This window comes from Mixophyes fleayi, chromosome 3, assembly GCF_038048845.1.
Source record: "Mixophyes fleayi isolate aMixFle1 chromosome 3, aMixFle1.hap1, whole genome shotgun sequence".
Taxonomy (NCBI): Eukaryota; Metazoa; Chordata; class Amphibia; order Anura; family Limnodynastidae; genus Mixophyes; species Mixophyes fleayi.
Genome location: NC_134404.1, coordinates 20,767,150 through 20,785,026, shown reverse-complemented (window position 1 = coordinate 20,785,026; position 17,877 = coordinate 20,767,150). Strand labels below are relative to the sequence as shown.

General features: G+C 44.4%; 1 protein-coding gene across 1 annotated transcript in view; it reads left to right on the top strand.

Moving 5' to 3' along the window:
* INTS9 (integrator complex subunit 9) overlaps positions 1–17,877 on the top strand; it is a 36,935-nt gene that overhangs the window by 1,642 nt on the left and 17,416 nt on the right. The window contains exons 2-8 of the mRNA XM_075201191.1: positions 1,370–1,497; positions 4,927–4,987; positions 7,524–7,586; positions 9,614–9,753; positions 10,825–10,911; positions 15,995–16,115; positions 17,161–17,295. Coding sequence (XP_075057292.1) covers positions 1,370–1,497; positions 4,927–4,987; positions 7,524–7,586; positions 9,614–9,753; positions 10,825–10,911; positions 15,995–16,115; positions 17,161–17,295 — 735 coding nt within the window. The remainder of the gene's footprint in view (positions 1–1,369; positions 1,498–4,926; positions 4,988–7,523; positions 7,587–9,613; positions 9,754–10,824; positions 10,912–15,994; positions 16,116–17,160; positions 17,296–17,877) is intronic.

Sequence of the window (17,877 nt, the reverse complement as noted above, 5' to 3'; positions counted from 1 at the left end):
CTCCAGAGACTTTTAGTTTTGCTGGTGTGGGATCTGATTAGAATGTAAAGGCATCTCTGACCAGAGTGGGGTATGTATATTAACAAGTATATAAATCACTATAGTTACCTGTAATACATGCAGTTCATGTTAGGATGTTGAATTTAGCTGCTGTTAGGGATTAAGTGATGTAGTGAGCACAGAAGCTTTAGAATTTAGAACCTCCATGGTATAAAACACCGCCCCCTCTTTCCTCTGTCATCATGTGATCACTGAGGAGCTTCCTGACTGAGTGGCTTTGGTCAGATAGACTTTATTTTACACTGGCAGCCATATAAATCCTTTACTTTTTCTCTAGCACTGTATCAATATATGTAATTCCCAATGTCTTGTACAGTGTTCCGGGGTCACTAATGCCAGGATTCAGTGGTACACGGTGCTCTGGATGTAAATAAAAAAATAGGAACAACTTAATATTACCCCTGCAAAGTACATTTGTCAAATACGCTCCGATATTGAGCAATTGATTCAATATTACAGCGCACGGCTCCAAAAGGACTACAGTGCCTGATAATCCAATCAAAATCGACAGGATCATTATCACGCTGTACAATTGCAAAAATTTTAGCAAACATCTGCAACGGCCTATGGAACTGGTGGTTTTTTGTTTTTTGTTTTTACACAGTTGCCTGTGCCCAAGTTTTTATGCGTACCCCCCATTAACAAACTGTGTCTATGCAAGAGGTGTGCACAGCAGTCCGTGTCAACATGGGATCATTCGTGCCTGCATTCGTTAACGTGGTCTGCAGTACACTGTTTGTGCGGTTACATCGCTAAGATGAAAATAGAAAATCGCCATCAAGAATAAATATAGCTCCTTCATTAATAAAACCGTCAAAGTTGAGTCAATTTCCACACAGAATAGATGGCTACGCCCTGTGTAATCCTTTGATTAAACAGACATTTATATCTGGAGCAGTTTTGTGGTGTCCCTTTTAGTTTATGGCGATGGGTGCAGTTAAAGGGCCTTTGAGCTGGTAAAATCATTTGTTGTAATTGATAAAGAGTACGACGCGGTGTTTCCCCTTTAAGATAAGACCTCAGCTGCTGGAAAGGGCGTACGTGTCTGATCAGAGAGAATCAAATCTCGTCCGGTTAAGTGGGGTAAAACAATTTAAGAGCAGTTAATGCACAGATAATTAGGGCCTGGCATTGGCGCAGGAGGCATTACTCTGTATCAGTGTAGTGCTGTCACTTCGCCAGCACAAGGCTTTCATCTCTCACCCCAAACTTCCTCAGTGCTGCTATTCAAGGCCGAGTGTTTAATATTTTATGCTTGTGTTACGACGGTTAACAGACGTCTCTGGGGGGGGGGTTCTTTCTCTTTCAGTACTGCTTGTCGGGACATCCCACGCTGCCATGCAACATCCTCAAGTTCAAATCCACCACCATCATGCTGGACTGTGGTCTGGACATGACGTCCGTGCTGAGCTTCCTCCCGCTGCCTCTTGTCCACAGGTACGTTAATGTTGGGCCACTGAGTTGTTGTAGTTAACGCACCAGAACGGGTACGTCAAAGAGTGCAGATAGAGCCGGGCACTAATGTCATTATAAGAGACCACAACGGGTGGGCGGGATCCAGTTGTTCTCCTTACGTGATTGTAGATGATATGCCACAACAAATGCATTATAGGAGTTGGGAGTCCTAAGGGGCCCCTACATTTTTAAAGGGGACATTTGGTAAATTAATGCAAACATCGGCCAGCCCCTTGAATGCGGCTTCGACGGGTTAGGAGACCAGTTTTGGGTGTTCCCACGGGCTCGCCTCCCCGCAGGGGTGGTCACACGGGCCCGCCTCCCCGCAGGGGTGGTCACACGGGCCCGCCTCCCCGCAGGGGTGGTCACACGGGCTCGCCTCCCCGCAGGGGTGGTCACACGGGCCCGCCTCCCCGCAGGGGTGGTCACACGGGCCCGCCTCCCCGCAGGGGTGGTCACACGGGCCCGCCTCCCCGCAGGGGTGGTCACACGGGCCCGCCTCCCCGCAGGGGTGGTCACACGGGCCCGCCTCCCCGCAGGGGTGGTCACACGGGCTCGCCTCTTCAAGAAAGTGCTACAGACCTAGAAGTTGCAGAAGCCTTGCAACCAGATGAGAATCATGATAATTGTCTCCGCACTGCAAAATAAATATATATGACTATTTGGTGTTGCTTTCCCTCTCTAACGGATATAAGTACAGTCTTGTTTTAGGACTCCGTGTCAATTTTTTGTTTTATCACAAAGCCCATCACAAAACACTATGGGCTAGAATTCAAAGCTGCGGGTTTGAAAAAGTGGGGGTGTTGCCTATAGCAACCAATCAGATTCTAGCTTTCATTTATTTAGTACTTTCTACAACAAGACAGCTATAATCTGATTGGTTGCTATAGGCAACATCCCCACTTTTTCAAACCCGCAGCTTAGTAAATCTAGCGTCACGTCTACTCTCCGCTCTCCGTATACACCTCCAATCAAGCAAAAGTACGTCTAGATTTGTGGGGAGACGTTACTGTAACATCACATGAAATGTTCAACCTCCTAGCATCATACAGCGAGCGTTGAATTAAATTTCACTTAATACTACTCATTGACCCTCCTTAATCATGAGCGGGGCGACATCTGTGATGTCTTCATTACCTATTAAGAACATTTTTTGGTGTGTTTTTTAATTTTATTTTCCTTTTCTTTTTATGCCAAAATGCAACTAGTCCGGAAAAATGCTTCCTATAAATGTGTAGGAGAAGACTCAATCTGACAGCTCATAACTGGTGTACAAGTCACGTGTTTTGCGTAGTGAATATGAATTTTAATAATTTCGCAGTCACTTTTACTGTCTTTTTTTTTTTTTTTTTTTTTTTTTTTTACTGCGCTGCGAAAAATAGGCGTCGCTCCACCAAACGCCTCCCATTGGATGCTGTAAGATGCTGTTTCTTCCAAATACCCACAATGCATTTTGGCAGATTTCTACGCAAACCAGCGGAAATCAATGTACGTGATAAAAAAACAAGTATTTTGCACGCTTGACGTGACATAATCGAGGGTTTTTATTCCTGGCTCTCATCTGTAACAAACGAGGTGAGAACAGATCCTATCAACATTCGTGTCTGAACTGGTCATCAATCACTCTTTTATCCTGACTTCTGCAGAACTATAAATGATTTAGGCTGCAGCAAAAGACTGCGCCAGACACAGGACATTATTACAGGTGAAAGATTTCAGAGAATATTATGGTGTCTATGGAAAAAGTTTCTTGTTAATTAGCGCCTTAGCCCCTGCATGTAACAGAGCGCTAGCTTAATCAGACATCTGAAGGCTTAAATATTAGATATTTTTTAATCTTCCAGTCTATAATAAAATATATTTATTATTCATATATAATGAGAAGAGTGGGGTCCTGTTTAAGCTTCTATCTAGGAGTAATATGCAAATGATCCACTCCTCTTTAGAAGAACAAACTTCTGGGAATTACGATTGACAGGGCCACGATTTAAGTCCATGTCTTACCTGTTTGCTTTTAAGAGAGGTGTAAGGGAGAGAATGTTTTGTCCCCAGAAGGCTTCTCATTGCACAATAGGATTCTTGCTGCGTAGTCTGTTCTCCTGAGTGGGCGTGGCATAGATATACAGTATGACTTATGAATATTCAAATGTCATTGCCGTTTGCTTTCGAAAGACTTATAGGGGCATATTCAATTCTCAGTTTCCCGCGGCGCGTAAAAGCTATTACCTTTAATTGAATATGCCCGATTGACTACTGTTCTGTGATTTATTTATTTTTAAAAACATTTTTTTTAACTATAATTTAGCCACTAGATGACAGTATTCTATTGATGTCAAAATATTTAATTTTGTCTCCTATATGGTAAATGCAAATATAACCAGTGTCATGATCCAGCACTCACCTGAGCCTACGTGATGTGTTTGTGTTTGACAAAGGATTCGTAATTAAGTTATTAATAGTAATGTACTATGGAAAATAAATCCACAATGCTTAAGATAAAAAAAAAAAAAACCATTAACAAAAATGACATAAAAAGATATAATATAGTATAAAATGGTTTCTTGAAAAATAAAAAGGATAATTAAACACAGAAAAATGGTGCACTCACGAATGATTATGCCCTCCCAGCAAGCAGAAACTGAATTCAGTGAAACACTTCTCAATAAGAAATTGACTCCCAAAAGTGATCAAATCTGTTAGATTTACAGGACATTTAAAATATGCTTTAGGTGCCTATAATCCCCCTTCCTGTGATGTCAGACCTAGAAATTCTGTGCAAATGCAAATTATTTTTTTGTGACAGCTCTTTCAAGCAACTTTCAAGTCAGGATTTCTTTACACTGGCCTAACTTCTCACCAGAAGGTCCTACAAAGATGATATTACCACCACACAACAGGTCATCACTTTCTCTTCATTTACATACCAGACATGACTCCTGTTAGTATGATAGTTGAGAAAATGACATTTTTATGTGTCCTTTTTTCCCTTCATTCAAACTTATCCCAGCTGTTCAGCCTCCTGTCATGTAGTTGAGATGTCCTGAGACATCACATAACCATAAAGAATGTAAGAGGTGTGTTTTTTGATATTATTGGGGATATTGATATAACCTTAAAAGAGAGGCTCCAAAAGGTTTTCGCTTTTACGACCCGTGCCATAAATTGCTATTCCCCTGTAAGCTACAACTCTGGAAATCTCTATCTATAAATACCTCATGACTATAGTAGAAGCATTTAGAGACCATCTCTATTTGCAGTTTTATGTGACTTGTAAGTAGCTTGTATATGACAAACTGTATAAAAATATTTTACTGAACAGTTATGTACAACAAAGTAGGAATACACCATTCTTACTAAGGTATGTTAGTTTGCAACATGAAGTCATATATTTTAATTTTACTTTTTTTTCAGCACCCGCTTGTCCAAACTACCCGGCTGGGTCTTAAAGGACGGAAGCACCCAATTTGAGAAGGTAAAGTGAATGGATCAGCGGTAACAAGACTCCCCTCTAATTCACTACACAACACAAACTTGTTGTATCATTGGGGCTATGGACCAATCATCTCAACAAAAATCACATAGAATTATATAAAACTGCAGTATCAGAATACAGTTCACTAGGAGGGAGATTGCCCTTAATGTATGATGTACATTCTATGACTGAGTCTGAAACGTATTGGTCATCTTTGGGTTTGTCCATAGCTAATTCTGCTCCTTCAAAGGACAAGTTTCCTGTGTTGGACTTTGTCTATTTAACTATTAGTCCAGCTGAAGTTCAATCATTCTAGATGCATACTCTGTGCTGCTGGGGACCCTGCTCCTTCCACTATATAACTCACTCTGATTCCCCCTGTCTTCATTAACACATCACTCATCTCCTGATATACTCTGTGCTGCTGGGGACCCTGCTCCTTCCAAAGTATAACTCTGTCTGTGGCTTCCTGCTGCCTCCATTCCCCTCCTCACATCATGTCATTGCCCCTGTCACATGCAGCCCTGTCCTCACTAACACATCACTCATCTCCTGATATACTCTGTGCTGCTGGGGACCCTGCTCCTTCCACTATATAACTCTCAGTCTGTGGCTTCCTGCTGCCTCCTTTCCCCTCCTCACATCATGTCACTGCCCCTGTCACATGCAGCCCTGTTCTCACTAACACATCACTCATCTCCTGTTATACGCTGTGCTGCTGGGGACCCTGCTCCTTCCACTATATAACTCACTCTGATTCCCCCTGTCTTCATTAACACATCACTCATCTCCTGATATACTCTGTGCTGCTGGGGACCCTGCTCCTTCCACTATATAACTATGTCTGTGGCTTCCTGCTGCCTCCATTCCCCTCCTCACATCATGTCATTGCCCCTGTCACATGCAGCCCTGTCCTCACTAACACATCCCTCATCTCCTGATATACTCTGTGCTGCTGGGGGACCCTGCTCCTTCCACTATATAACTCTGTCTGTGGCTTCCTGCTGCTTCCATTCCCCTCCTCACATCATGTCACTGCCCCTGTTACATGCAGCCCTGTCCTCACTAACACATCACTCATCTCCTGATATACTCTGTGCTGCTGGGGACCCTGCTCCTTCCACTATATAACTCTCAGTATGTGGCTTCCTGCTGCCTCCGTTCTCCTCCTCACATTATGTCACTGCCCCTGTCACATGCAGCCCTGTCCTCACTAACACATCACTCATCTCCTGATATACTCTGTCCTGCTGGGGACCCTGCTCCTTCCACTGTATAACTCTCAGTCTGTGGCTTCCTGCTGCCTCCATTCCCCTCCTCACATTATGTCACTGCCCCTGTCACATGCAGCCCTGTCCTCACTAACACATCACTCATCTCCTGATATACTCTGTCCTGCTGGGGACCCTGCTCCTTCCACTATATAACTCTCAGTCTGTGGCTTCCTGCTGCCTCCGTTCTCCTCCTCACATTATGTCACTGCCCCTGTCACATGCAGCCCTGTCCTCACTAACACATCACTCATCTCCTGATATACTCTGTGCTGCTGGGGACCCTGCTCCTTCCACTATATAACTCTCAGTATGTGGCTTCCTGCTGCCTCCGTTCTCCTCCTCACATTATGTCACTGCCCCTGTCACATGCAGCCCTGTCCTCACTAACACATCACTCATCTCCTGATATACTCTGTGCTGCTGGAGACCCTGCTCCTTCCACTGTATAACTCTCAGTCTGTGGCTTCCTGCTGCCTCCATTCCCCTCCTCACATTATGTCACTGCCCCTGTCACATGCAGCCCTGTCCTCACTAACACATCACTCATCTCCTGATATACTCTGTCCTGCTGGGGACCCTGCTCCTTCCACTATATAACTCTCAGTCTGTGGCTTCCTGCTGCCTCCATTCCCCTCCTCACATTATGTCACTGCCCCTGTCACATGCAGCCCTGTCCTCACTAACACATCACTCATCTCCTGATATACTCTGTGCTGCTGGAGGACCCTGCTCCTTCCACTATATAACTCTCAGTCTGTGGCTTCCTGCTGCCTCCATTCCCCTCCTCACATCATGTCACTGCCCCTGTCACATGCAGCCCTGTCCTCACTAACACATCACTCATCTCCTGATATACTCTGTGCTGCTGGAGGACCCTGCTCCTTCCGCTATATAACTCTCAGTCTGTGGCTTCCTGCTGCCTCCATTCCCCTCCTCACATCATGTCACTGACCCTGTCACATGCAGCCCTGTCCTCACTAACACATCACTCATCTCCTGATATACTCTGTGCTGCTGTGGACTCTGCTCCTTCCACTATATAACTCTCAGCCTGTGACTTCCTGCTGCCTCCATTCCCCTCCTCACATCATGTCACTGACCCTGTCACATGCAGCCCTGTACTCACTGATACAATGATAGGACTGGAGAGGTCACTGCCTCTCCTATGATCAGCTCATCTCATCTGAGCACCTTTTCCTATCAGCTGCTACCAGACCTGTAGCCATAGGGTTGTGGTGTAATGATGGTTTCTGTTCCTCCAGGAGCTGAAGGACTGCGCCGGCCGTGTGTTTGTAGACTCTGTGCCAGAATTCTGTCTTCCAGAAGTAAGTCCGAAATAAGACTTATATTTGTCTGATGCTCCGCACGTGTTTGTACTATCTTATAGAGGTAGCGAATCGCCCAGCTTGGGTATTGTGACAATAATGTAGCACAGATCGAGATTTCTCTAATGAACTTTTTGTGCCAAGGACCATACGGAGGAAATGGGCTCATCCATTGTAACTGGAAGGTGGTTTCACCATCGGTATAGGAAAGGATTCTTTTCTGTAAGAGTGGTTACACTGTGGAATTCATTGTCATATGAGCTGATGGTAAATTCAGTAACAAACTTTAAAAATTAATTTGTTACCTTCGTTGCAAGAAACTGGGTACGTAGCTATAATTACTGGGAGGTCATTATGGGGGTAATTGATCCGGGGAGTTTTCAGTTTTTTTTTTTTTGCCCTGTGTGAGGGTAAATTGAGGGCTATCCAGCCTGGGGTCTTTCCTCCCTCGGGATTTATCATCATCATCATCTATTTATATAGCGCCACTGATTCTGCAGCGCTGTACAGAGAACTCACTCACATCAGTCCCTGCCCCATTGGAGCTTACAGTCTAAATTCCCTAACATACACACACACAGATAGAGAGAGAGACTAGGGTAAATTTTTGATAGCAGCCAATTAACCTACCAGTATGTTTTTGGAGTGTGGGGGGAAACCGGAGCACCCGGAGGAAACCCACGCAAACACAGGGAGAACTTACAAACTCCACACAGATAAGGCCATGGTCGGGAATTGAACTCATGACCCCAGCGCTGTGAGGCAGAAGTGCTAACCACTTAGCTACTGTGCTGCCCAATTTATGCAATTAGAATTTTTTTGAAAGGTTGACCATGATTTTTTTCCCCCCAGCCTTACAAAATACATAGGACACCATACCCTCCGGTGTCATAAATAAGAATATTAGAAAGTCTTGTCTTCCGGATACTGAAACTATGACATCGCTAAACAGTTTATGCAAATATCTCTCAGCGGATTGCATGCACAAATTAACAGGTGTTCTTAAATATGTTACCATTTTGAAGGTGAATTAAAGTTAAATGCTTATTATGTTAAATAACCGCCTTGTCTTGCTTTTCCGACATCGGTAATGGTTTTACCTTGCTGCATCCTGCCATATCTGAGAGAGTCTATCCTACTCGCATGACTCTGCATTACTGTTATTTCAAGCTTATAGTGGGAAAACCCCTTCTTGGTTGAATAGAACCTGCAGGCATAAGCGCCAGCTCTGTGGGTGCCTGAGCACCCCCAATAGTTGTGTTTTTACCTGAAGCCAAGAGCTGGCTTGCTCAGTGGCTACTTGTTTTGCTACCCGTCACCATGACAACCACAGGCAGAGACCACTTAAACCACTACCGGCAGCATTAAATTGGTTACAAGAGGGAGTCAGGATAAGGTGTCCCCCCTACACCTGGCTTTCCTGTCTAATACGGGATATTCACACTCTCATCAATACTCAACACTGACATATTGACAATTCCTTAGATGGCAAGGTAATGACATGTGTGGGTGTGGCTTAGATGGTGGGTGTGGCTTATACAGAGGCGGTGTGGTCATTGTACAATCCAGAGTCCATTCGCTGACTGTATTTGTACTATAGACAATTGTCTGGCGGGCAGTATACCCTACGGTGTCCAGTCCTGTATACTTGCTGGGGGATTTTTTGTTTGTTTTTTGTTTTCATCCATAGTTTTCAAGCCTTATTTGTCTTAGATGTATTCAGTTACAAGTTAAAATATTACCATGTTGAATTTAGATAGATTGTATATTATACTGCCAAAAATCTCAGTTTAATTATTGATAAACAGACATTAGCTCCACAAAACGTCTTATTGTCTACATACTTGATATTTCCGAGAATAAGTGTTTGTGCGTGTGTGTGTCTGTGTGTGTCTATGTGTGTGTGTGGTTCGGCTCTGTTATAAATGTCCTCTGTTATCCGTCTGGGTGGCACAAGACGGCACGCGGCTGCCAGCGAGAGGCTGCGCCAGGCTAGACCTGTTTAATATGCTCCTCTTTGCTTTCAGACGCAGCTCATAGATCTGTCTACTGTAGATGTGATCCTAATCTCTAACTATCACTGTATGATGGCACTGCCATACATCACGGAGCACACTGGATTTACCGGCACAGTCTACGCCACCGAGCCGACAGTACAGATTGGCAGGTAAAGCCGCAGCCTGGGAGGGAACGGCGCAGAACCTGCTTCCTGTTCAGTCCCTATTAATTGCAATGCCACGGACCTGTGCGGGAGACGTACTCAGCTGTTTAGTTAATGCCATGGAAGTGATGATTGGCAATTCTCTTAAAGATCATATCTGTAGTAGTGGGTTCGCTTTTCACTACATCATTCGCCTCCACGGAGTGGGAGCTGCCATTTTGTCGACTGATCAGTGTTCTCTAGAATCCAGGCAGCCATTTTGGGGGTGATTTTGGGGAGATCAAACTATTGATTATTTTTGGGACCTGCTTTCCTGAGCCCCTCTATCCTTTGATTATTATTTGTTGGGGGGCCGCAGTGGCCACAGCACAAGTGACGGTAATATAACTTCTGTAAGTTATATCTGTATAAACCGTCCTGAGGGCGTCACATCATCGTTCATTAGAAAACCTGTGTATTAGAAGGAATAACTGTCTCCCTACTTTAAGATGTTACAGACATGAGACGTCCCCTTCGATTTCTGTATAAAAGCTCTCTGACTTATAATATCCTTATAATGCACAGTTAGGGGGACATTATCCCACATTTAATGTAGGTGCAAAAAATAAACCAGCATATAAGTCTACTGTTGTCTATACACACTGGGGGCGGCCATTTTGTTGACTGACATAATATATAGGGATATGCAGCCTATCCATTCACTAAAACCAGTAACCTCACTGAGGCACTCGGCACTCGTTGGGTGGGATATTGTTTCAGCACTCCATAAAAAAAGGCTACTTTCCTTGTGTATGTATAGTTTGAAGGCAGGTTGCTGTTTAGCTGTAAAATTAAAGTGTGCATAGCATTGTGGGTAATATTATTGCTCTTATAATTTATACTTTATACGTAACAAAGTTTTATAAGATAAGACCTATGATCCCTCTCTTCTCTGTGGAGTGTTGGACATCAAGTTACAGTGTATTTCCAAGAAAACTGCTCAGTTCCTGCCTACAGTTTCTCTCTCCTCATCCAACGTTGTCTTCTCTCCGGTCGCAGAGCTTCATCTCCTCACCGTCTTCCATTGTTCTATTTCAGGCTTCTGATGGAGGAACTGGTTAACTTCATCGAGCGGGTTCCGAAGGCCCAGTCTGCCACCATGTGGAAGCACAAGGAAGTGCAGAGGTATTCACTTCGCTGCAGATAAGTCCGGTTTTAGAGCTGTTCGTATTAGTGTGACTCTGTAAGACGTTGTACCATGTGCGGCGCGGTAAACCAAACTCTGGCTTCAGTTTCTAACCGTAACTTGGAACGTAACTTGGAATAGTTGATTGGGGACAGGGCAGTTTTGTAAAACAAATTGTTCACTTTTCCTTGGTTAAACCGCAGTGTCAAGTACAGTAATGGAGGATTCTGTTGTTTAGGCTGCTTCAGCCAATACCGATATATCGTAATAATAATTTTATACAAATTCTCCAACTATCCCCTTCTGTGAATACTAAGGTTTGTCTTATGGTAGTTTGGGTCCAGAAGTCGACTGTCTGTGTGCGTGTGGCGGTCCCTGTGTGGGTGTGGCGGTCCCTGTGTGTGCAGGTGGCGGTCCCTGTGTGCAGGTGGCGGTCCCTGTCTGTGTGCGTGTGGCGGTCCCTGTCTGTGTGCGTGTGGCGGTCCCTGTGTGTGCAGGTGGCGGTCCCTGTCTGTGTGCGTGTGGCGGTCCCTGTGTGTGCAGGTGGCGGTCCCTGTGTGCAGGTGGCGGTCCCTGTCTGTGTGCGTGTGGCGGTCCCTGTGTGTGCAGGTGGCGGTCCCTGTGTGTGCAGGTGGCGGTCCCTGTCTGTGTGCGTGTGGCGGTCCCTGTGTGTGCAGGTGGCGGTCCCTGTGTGCAGGTGGCGGTCCCTGTCTGTGTGCGTGTGGCGGTCCCTGTCTGTGTGCGTGTGGCGGTCCCTGTGTGTGCAGGTGGCGGTCCCTGTCTGTGTGCGTGTGGCGGTCCCTGTGTGTGCAGGTGGCGGTCCCTGTGTGTGCAGGTGGCGGTCCCTGTGTGTGCAGGTGGCGGTCCCTGTGTGTGCAGGTGGCGGTCCCTGTGTGCAGGTGGCGGTCCCTGTGTGCAGGTGGCGGTCCCTGTGTGTGTGACGGTCTCTGCATGAACAGGTTCTTGGAGATAGTAAGGAGCAATAATAAAAATTAGTTGGATCTAAGCCTTAAGGTCTTTAAAGCCTTTATTGTAGGGACTCTAATGTTAATATATACTAACCGAAACTGCGTCCTTCATCGTCAGCCGGTGCACTCGTAAAACGAACAAATGAGCAAGAAGGGAAAGTTGGAGCGCAATGAAACCGCCAAGGGTGACTTGACTATGTGACGTCACATGGGGGGGTATCGATCACATGATATCCTATGAGAATAAATACAGATCTTTTGCTGTGGTTGCCTATAGCAGACGCGAGTGAAATTTGGAATGAGAAAATTGCATAAACAATTCATAAATAATATCGCATGACGGTGCTAATAGGGAAACAAAACAAAAAACGAAAGAGAAGCAGTTACGTGAAAAATATATACTGTGCGATTCATCAACTTATCGCCCTCTTATCGCTGACCGCGGGGGGCCTAGTGTGATACTTTACAAGTACCGCCGCTCTCTCCCATCTGCTAATGCCATCTCAGGGGGGTGTTTGCAGGTGGGCAGTAATGGATAATATGCTTTGATATTAAATTATAGTTTTTATTTTTTAATAAAGTTTTTTTTTTTTTTTTTGTTTTGTTGGACTTATCCATGGAGCTGAGGATCGCTAAGCTGCTCCGGTGACTTTTTTTTTTTTAGTGGTAAATTGCCCAATCAAAGATTTCCTGTTGCTGTAGTAAGTAGTGATATAAAATTAGTCATATTGGATCACTCTTAGGGCTAGATTTACTTAACTGCGGGTTTGAAAAAGTGGAGATGTTGCCTATAGCAACCAATCAGATTCTACCTGTCATTTAGTAGAATGCACTAAATAAATGAGAGCTAAAATCTGACTGGTTGTTATAGGCAACATCTCCACTTTCTCAAACCCGCAGTTTAGTAAATATACCCCTTAGACTCCATAGTCTTAATAGCCGTAAATTCTATATGTAGGACTTTGAGGAGATTATCAGAACCAAATATATTGGAAAAAAATGTTTATAGAGTAGTCTGGCAGGTCTGTTCTGTTATATACAGCCTGTGCAAAGCTTATCTTCCCTCCCTCTCTATGGTAACTGCAGTTTGAGCTGTGCCCCGGACCCCCCCCATCAGTCAGTGAGCTACACCGTCGCTTCTCCATGCTGGTGTGCTGTGACGTGAAGCAATGGACACAATAAGATTGGTCCCTGGGCCTTTTAACATGCTGTCCGTCTTAGCCATGGAGCAAGGAGAGGGGAATGTGCTGCTTCGTGCTCTTCCAAGCCTGTATTTAACAAAAAGGGGGGATGCCTTTCTCCCTATGCACATCACACTTCCTGTCTATAAAGCTGCCCATACAGGATCATTTCTAGTTTACCAAATCACTATGCAAAGTCTGCAACCCATCACTGTACTCAATAAAAATCCATACCAATTTCATTATCATCATCATCATCATTTATTTATATAGCGCCACTAATTCCGTAGCGCTGTACAGAGAACTCACTCACATCAGTCCCTGCCCCATTGGAGCTTACAGTCTAACTTCCCTAACATACACACACACACACACAGAAAGAGACAGACTAGGGTCAATTTTGATAGCAGCCAATTAACCCACCAGTATGTTTTGGGAGTGTGGGAGGAAACTGGAGCACCCGGAGGAAACCCACGCAAACACAGGGAGAACATACAAACTCCACACAGATAAGGTCATGGTCAGAAATTGAACTCGTGACCCCCGTGCTGTAAGGCAGAAGTGCTAACCACTGAGTCAAGCTGAACGGTGACCGCATGTTTTAGATCATTGTTCATTCAATTGCGATCCAGTTGTTTGCTGCAACCCCCCGGACAAACCTACCGGCTGAAGTCGGCCATCCGGGTGTGTGGGGTTACCTTGCCCACTGATCCAGTCATTCTATGATTTTGCCTAGGGCAGGATCACAATTTGTGTGGGTATCCTGACTCTCTGCCGGAGACATTTGAGAGCTTAAGATGGTTGATAACAGAGTACGATAGCTTATAATGGAAGAAATAACTGAGCTACACACAATTCCTTTAAAAATTACCCTTATGGCTGTTACAATATGCCTTTCCATATCTGTATGCATTTTTAATGCCAAATATTGTCCTCCTCCGTGGTGTAGGACACAAGGTACACTTACGGCTACGCCTCTATTCAATCGTGTTTGAACCCCGCTGTCTTTCAGACTCTCACCCTGTAGTAATGTGTTGCAGGTTTTTATTTCTTGTATAAAACAACAAGACTTTTTAAAAAGCTGCATATGGGGAAAAAGTGAAATACAGGGCAGACCGTTTTTATAAGGGAGAAATGGTTTTTCGTTCAAATTAAAATGATCAGACTGGGTGCAGATGTTTTTCTGATCTTTATAAGCACCAACCTGGTCAGTCAATCCGTAAATAATGGCCATCTTATATTTCTTTCATTATTCCATAATAACCGCGCAGTATTGCACGTAAGGGTGGGAGATTAACATCGAATAGCATCTGTATTAATGCTCTAGAAAGCAATTTGCCTCTGCTGTCTCGTGGCTCTCACAGTGTTACCGCTAAAGACTTGTTTTCAAGGTTGTCATCTTGGCTCGGGTTGCAGAATCGATTTTCTGTTTCAGACTCCTCGCCAGGCGCGTCTGAGAGAACCGTTTTAAGGGGATAAATACAAAAATACATTTTACGCAATTCTCATAGTGGTAAACATGACTTTAACAGCTGATTCAATTGAAAAAAGAAAAATGAGAATAATACAGTTTTAAACGTTACTTGCTTGTGATTCAGTGGCTCCCCCCAGTGGATCTAATAATCCCTAGCAGGCGATCTTCTCTCTCTCCTTTTTGTGTTTTTTTTCTGGCATGCATTGTTTACTGGGGTTCGGGGACATCTCCAGCCAGAGTTTGCGAATGTCCCCCTCCACCATACAGATCTTACTAGGTGCAAGTTAGCGCTTAGATTTGTCTCCCACACTCCCGGAAGCAGCACTTCCTGCACCGTTGAGTCCTGTACTGGTTATTAGGAGTCACTGAAAAAGAGGTATGAAATGGATTATGGAAGCTCTAGAATGTAAGCTCTGAGGGGCAGGGTCCTCTCTACCTATTGTCTCCTGTCTGTCTACTGTCCGTCTCCCTCCTACGTCCTCGTCGTGTTCTTTGCTAGATTCCGTGTGAGTCCCGACAGCTCACACTCACCTGTGCTACTTATACATAACTGCTTCATTTATTTATATTTCTCACTGTATTCGTTATGCCCTTTCTGTATCTGTACGGTGCCTTATAAATAAATAATAATTATAGGGGTAGTGCACGAATTTTTAATGCAAAGTTTTGCCAGTTTGCAGGCCCTACTTCAACCCCTGGAAATTTGAGATTACTTGAAATATCATCTGTGAGGAAACGAGTGTGATAACACTGTAACCATCCTGTTTCTCACATAATGTGGATTATAGCATGTACTTTTTATAACCGTTGCTTTTGTTCCCCAGCTCAATAGACTACCACTGCAGTGTCTAATTACCTGCGGAGAAGGGGACACTGTAGCTCATTGTATATATATGTATATTGTTTATTGCTGATGCGGCAGTGAGGTTGTTATTCACTGTCCATAAAGTGAAGCCAGGGGGTTATGGGTAGGGATCAGGTTGCAAGATGCTGGTCAGGGGGGGGAGGATAATTAGTATCCATTGTTCTCAGTAGACTATTCCAGACAGGCCATCTAGCAGGGGAGGTTCTGTGGAAGGACAGCTCATCTTCACTCCCCTCTCCAATTGGCAAGATTAGGTAGTTTTAGGTGTAGCTCATTATAAGCATGTGACCTGCGCTCTTGTACTCATTTGATGTGATGACGGAGTTCCGCGGTGACTTGGAATATCCCTATAACGGCCTTGGTTATTCTTTACCATTGGCATTATTCTCTGCGAGTGATTAGCAGGCCAGCCCGATAGCCATAAGGTTATATAGTGAGGCATCTTAAAAGCTTGCAATAATTTATAGTTTTTTGGGGATATTTCCCTTTAAAGTCCGAAAAAAGGGATTTAAAAGCATGTGGCATCTATAATGTTCTTTGTTATGTAGTGGTTTTGTTGTATAGCCTGTATTTAGTCACCTGCGCTGTGTTCAGACAGCTGCCGGCCCCGCTGAAGGACGCTATTGAGGTCTTCACCTGGCGTAAATGTTACACCATGCAGGAGGTGAATGCGGCACTCAGCAAGATCCAGCTCGTGGGCTACTCTCAGAAAATCGTAAGTACCAACCCTGAGCCACAAATCATGTGCCGCTAACGCCAGTACAATGCGTGTGATCGGGTCTGATAAAGGGGACTAATTGGGGAAACTAATCAGAGCTTCGCCTGCTAACGCGTTTCAGTTTGACCTGCGGTTTCACTGCCGTTTGTGAAAAGTTCATGATGCATTTTAAGGGGCTATATTCAATTAGGTTTCCGGGACCGCGGTAACGCATCGAGCCGCGAAGACAATCCACAGTACAGCAATAACGTGGATTTTCGTGCACACTCCGTGCGATGGAAAATCTGCGTTATTGCGTTACCGTATTACTGTCAGTACTGCGCACTTCTTACGGTAATGCGCGTTACCGCAAATGGGAAAGCTAATTGAATACGCCCCTAAGTGGTTTTCGACCTTAAACACACTTCAACCTTAGACACGCTAATCTTATTATTAATTAGGGAATATATGAACATCTCATTTGATGTGGAGTTGAAGGTATATGTGGAATTAGTATTGTAAAGTTCTCCGCTCCTCGTTTTATCTCTAGTTCTGACTTTTGGGTGGTACATGGCTCCGATCTCACAAGGGGGATTTGTCTTGGCTGAAATATTTTTCATATTTCTATAACTATGTTTTGATATGTTTCAGTCAGTTCTTAATTATCTTATTGCGCTGTCCTTTATATATCGCCAGCTCGCTGTATCACCTTACAATGTCTCCTTTAATACGCTCCGCAGTGGTACAGTCTAGATTCCCTACCGCAGGCACAGAGACACTGATATGTTAGAGACCCGTCAACCGGTCTGTAGTGTATTTATATTTTCTGACTGCGGTAGGAAGCCTGAGTAACCGCACGACACCAACGTAATCAGTTGTAGTCTACACTGGTCATGCCCCGGTCAGGATAGACCCCAAGGCCTTCCGAGTTTTTCCTTTTTTTTGTTTTTTCTCCAGGATCTAAGTTCATCCCTGCAACACTGCCCCTAGTGGTTGTGGAATCCACTACAATCCCCCCTCCCTGCCCATCAATCACCTACCTCTGTGTCATTGTCTCCTACAGGAGCTCTTTGGAGCGGTGCAGGTAACTCCTCTGAGTTCTGGGTACGCTCTGGGCAGCTCCAACTGGATCATCCAGTCTCATTATGAAAAGGTCTCTTACGTTTCTGGTTCCTCTCTACTAACGACGCACCCGCAGGTATGTTACATAAAGCATGGTACATGGTACAGGCGGAAGGGATAGGGGTGGAATATTGAACTTGGAACTTGTGATTTTGCTTCTCAGAATCCTGAATGAATGTTTTACTCCGTATATAAAATGTGTCTTTATCCTGTTGTCTGTTGAAGGTCTCTTTCCTTTTATGGTAACGGTAGTTACCTGCTGCCGTCCTTATATCTCCTTTCCAATTGTAATCCACGTCAATATAAGAATCCCTTCACCGACGCGTTTCTCCAACAATGCATCTGGTTTTCCTCCAAGTGGTCTCTACTCAGCCATAAAGGGACATTACCTGCAGAAATCTTTATGTAGCATTAAAAGGCAGTGGGTGCCTGCAATTCTTGCTCCATTTTGTAGTTTTATTTTTAGGGCATCCCCTGTGTAAATAAATGAATGAATAAAGTACTTTTTATGTGATATCATAGGATTAATATTCACACTTCAGTTATAAAAAGTGGGATATTCTGGGCCAGACATATTTAAGCTATAACGTAACATTTACTAAGACACTATACTAGTTAGACCGGGGAAATTAAACCGATTGGAGATGATGCTTGGATA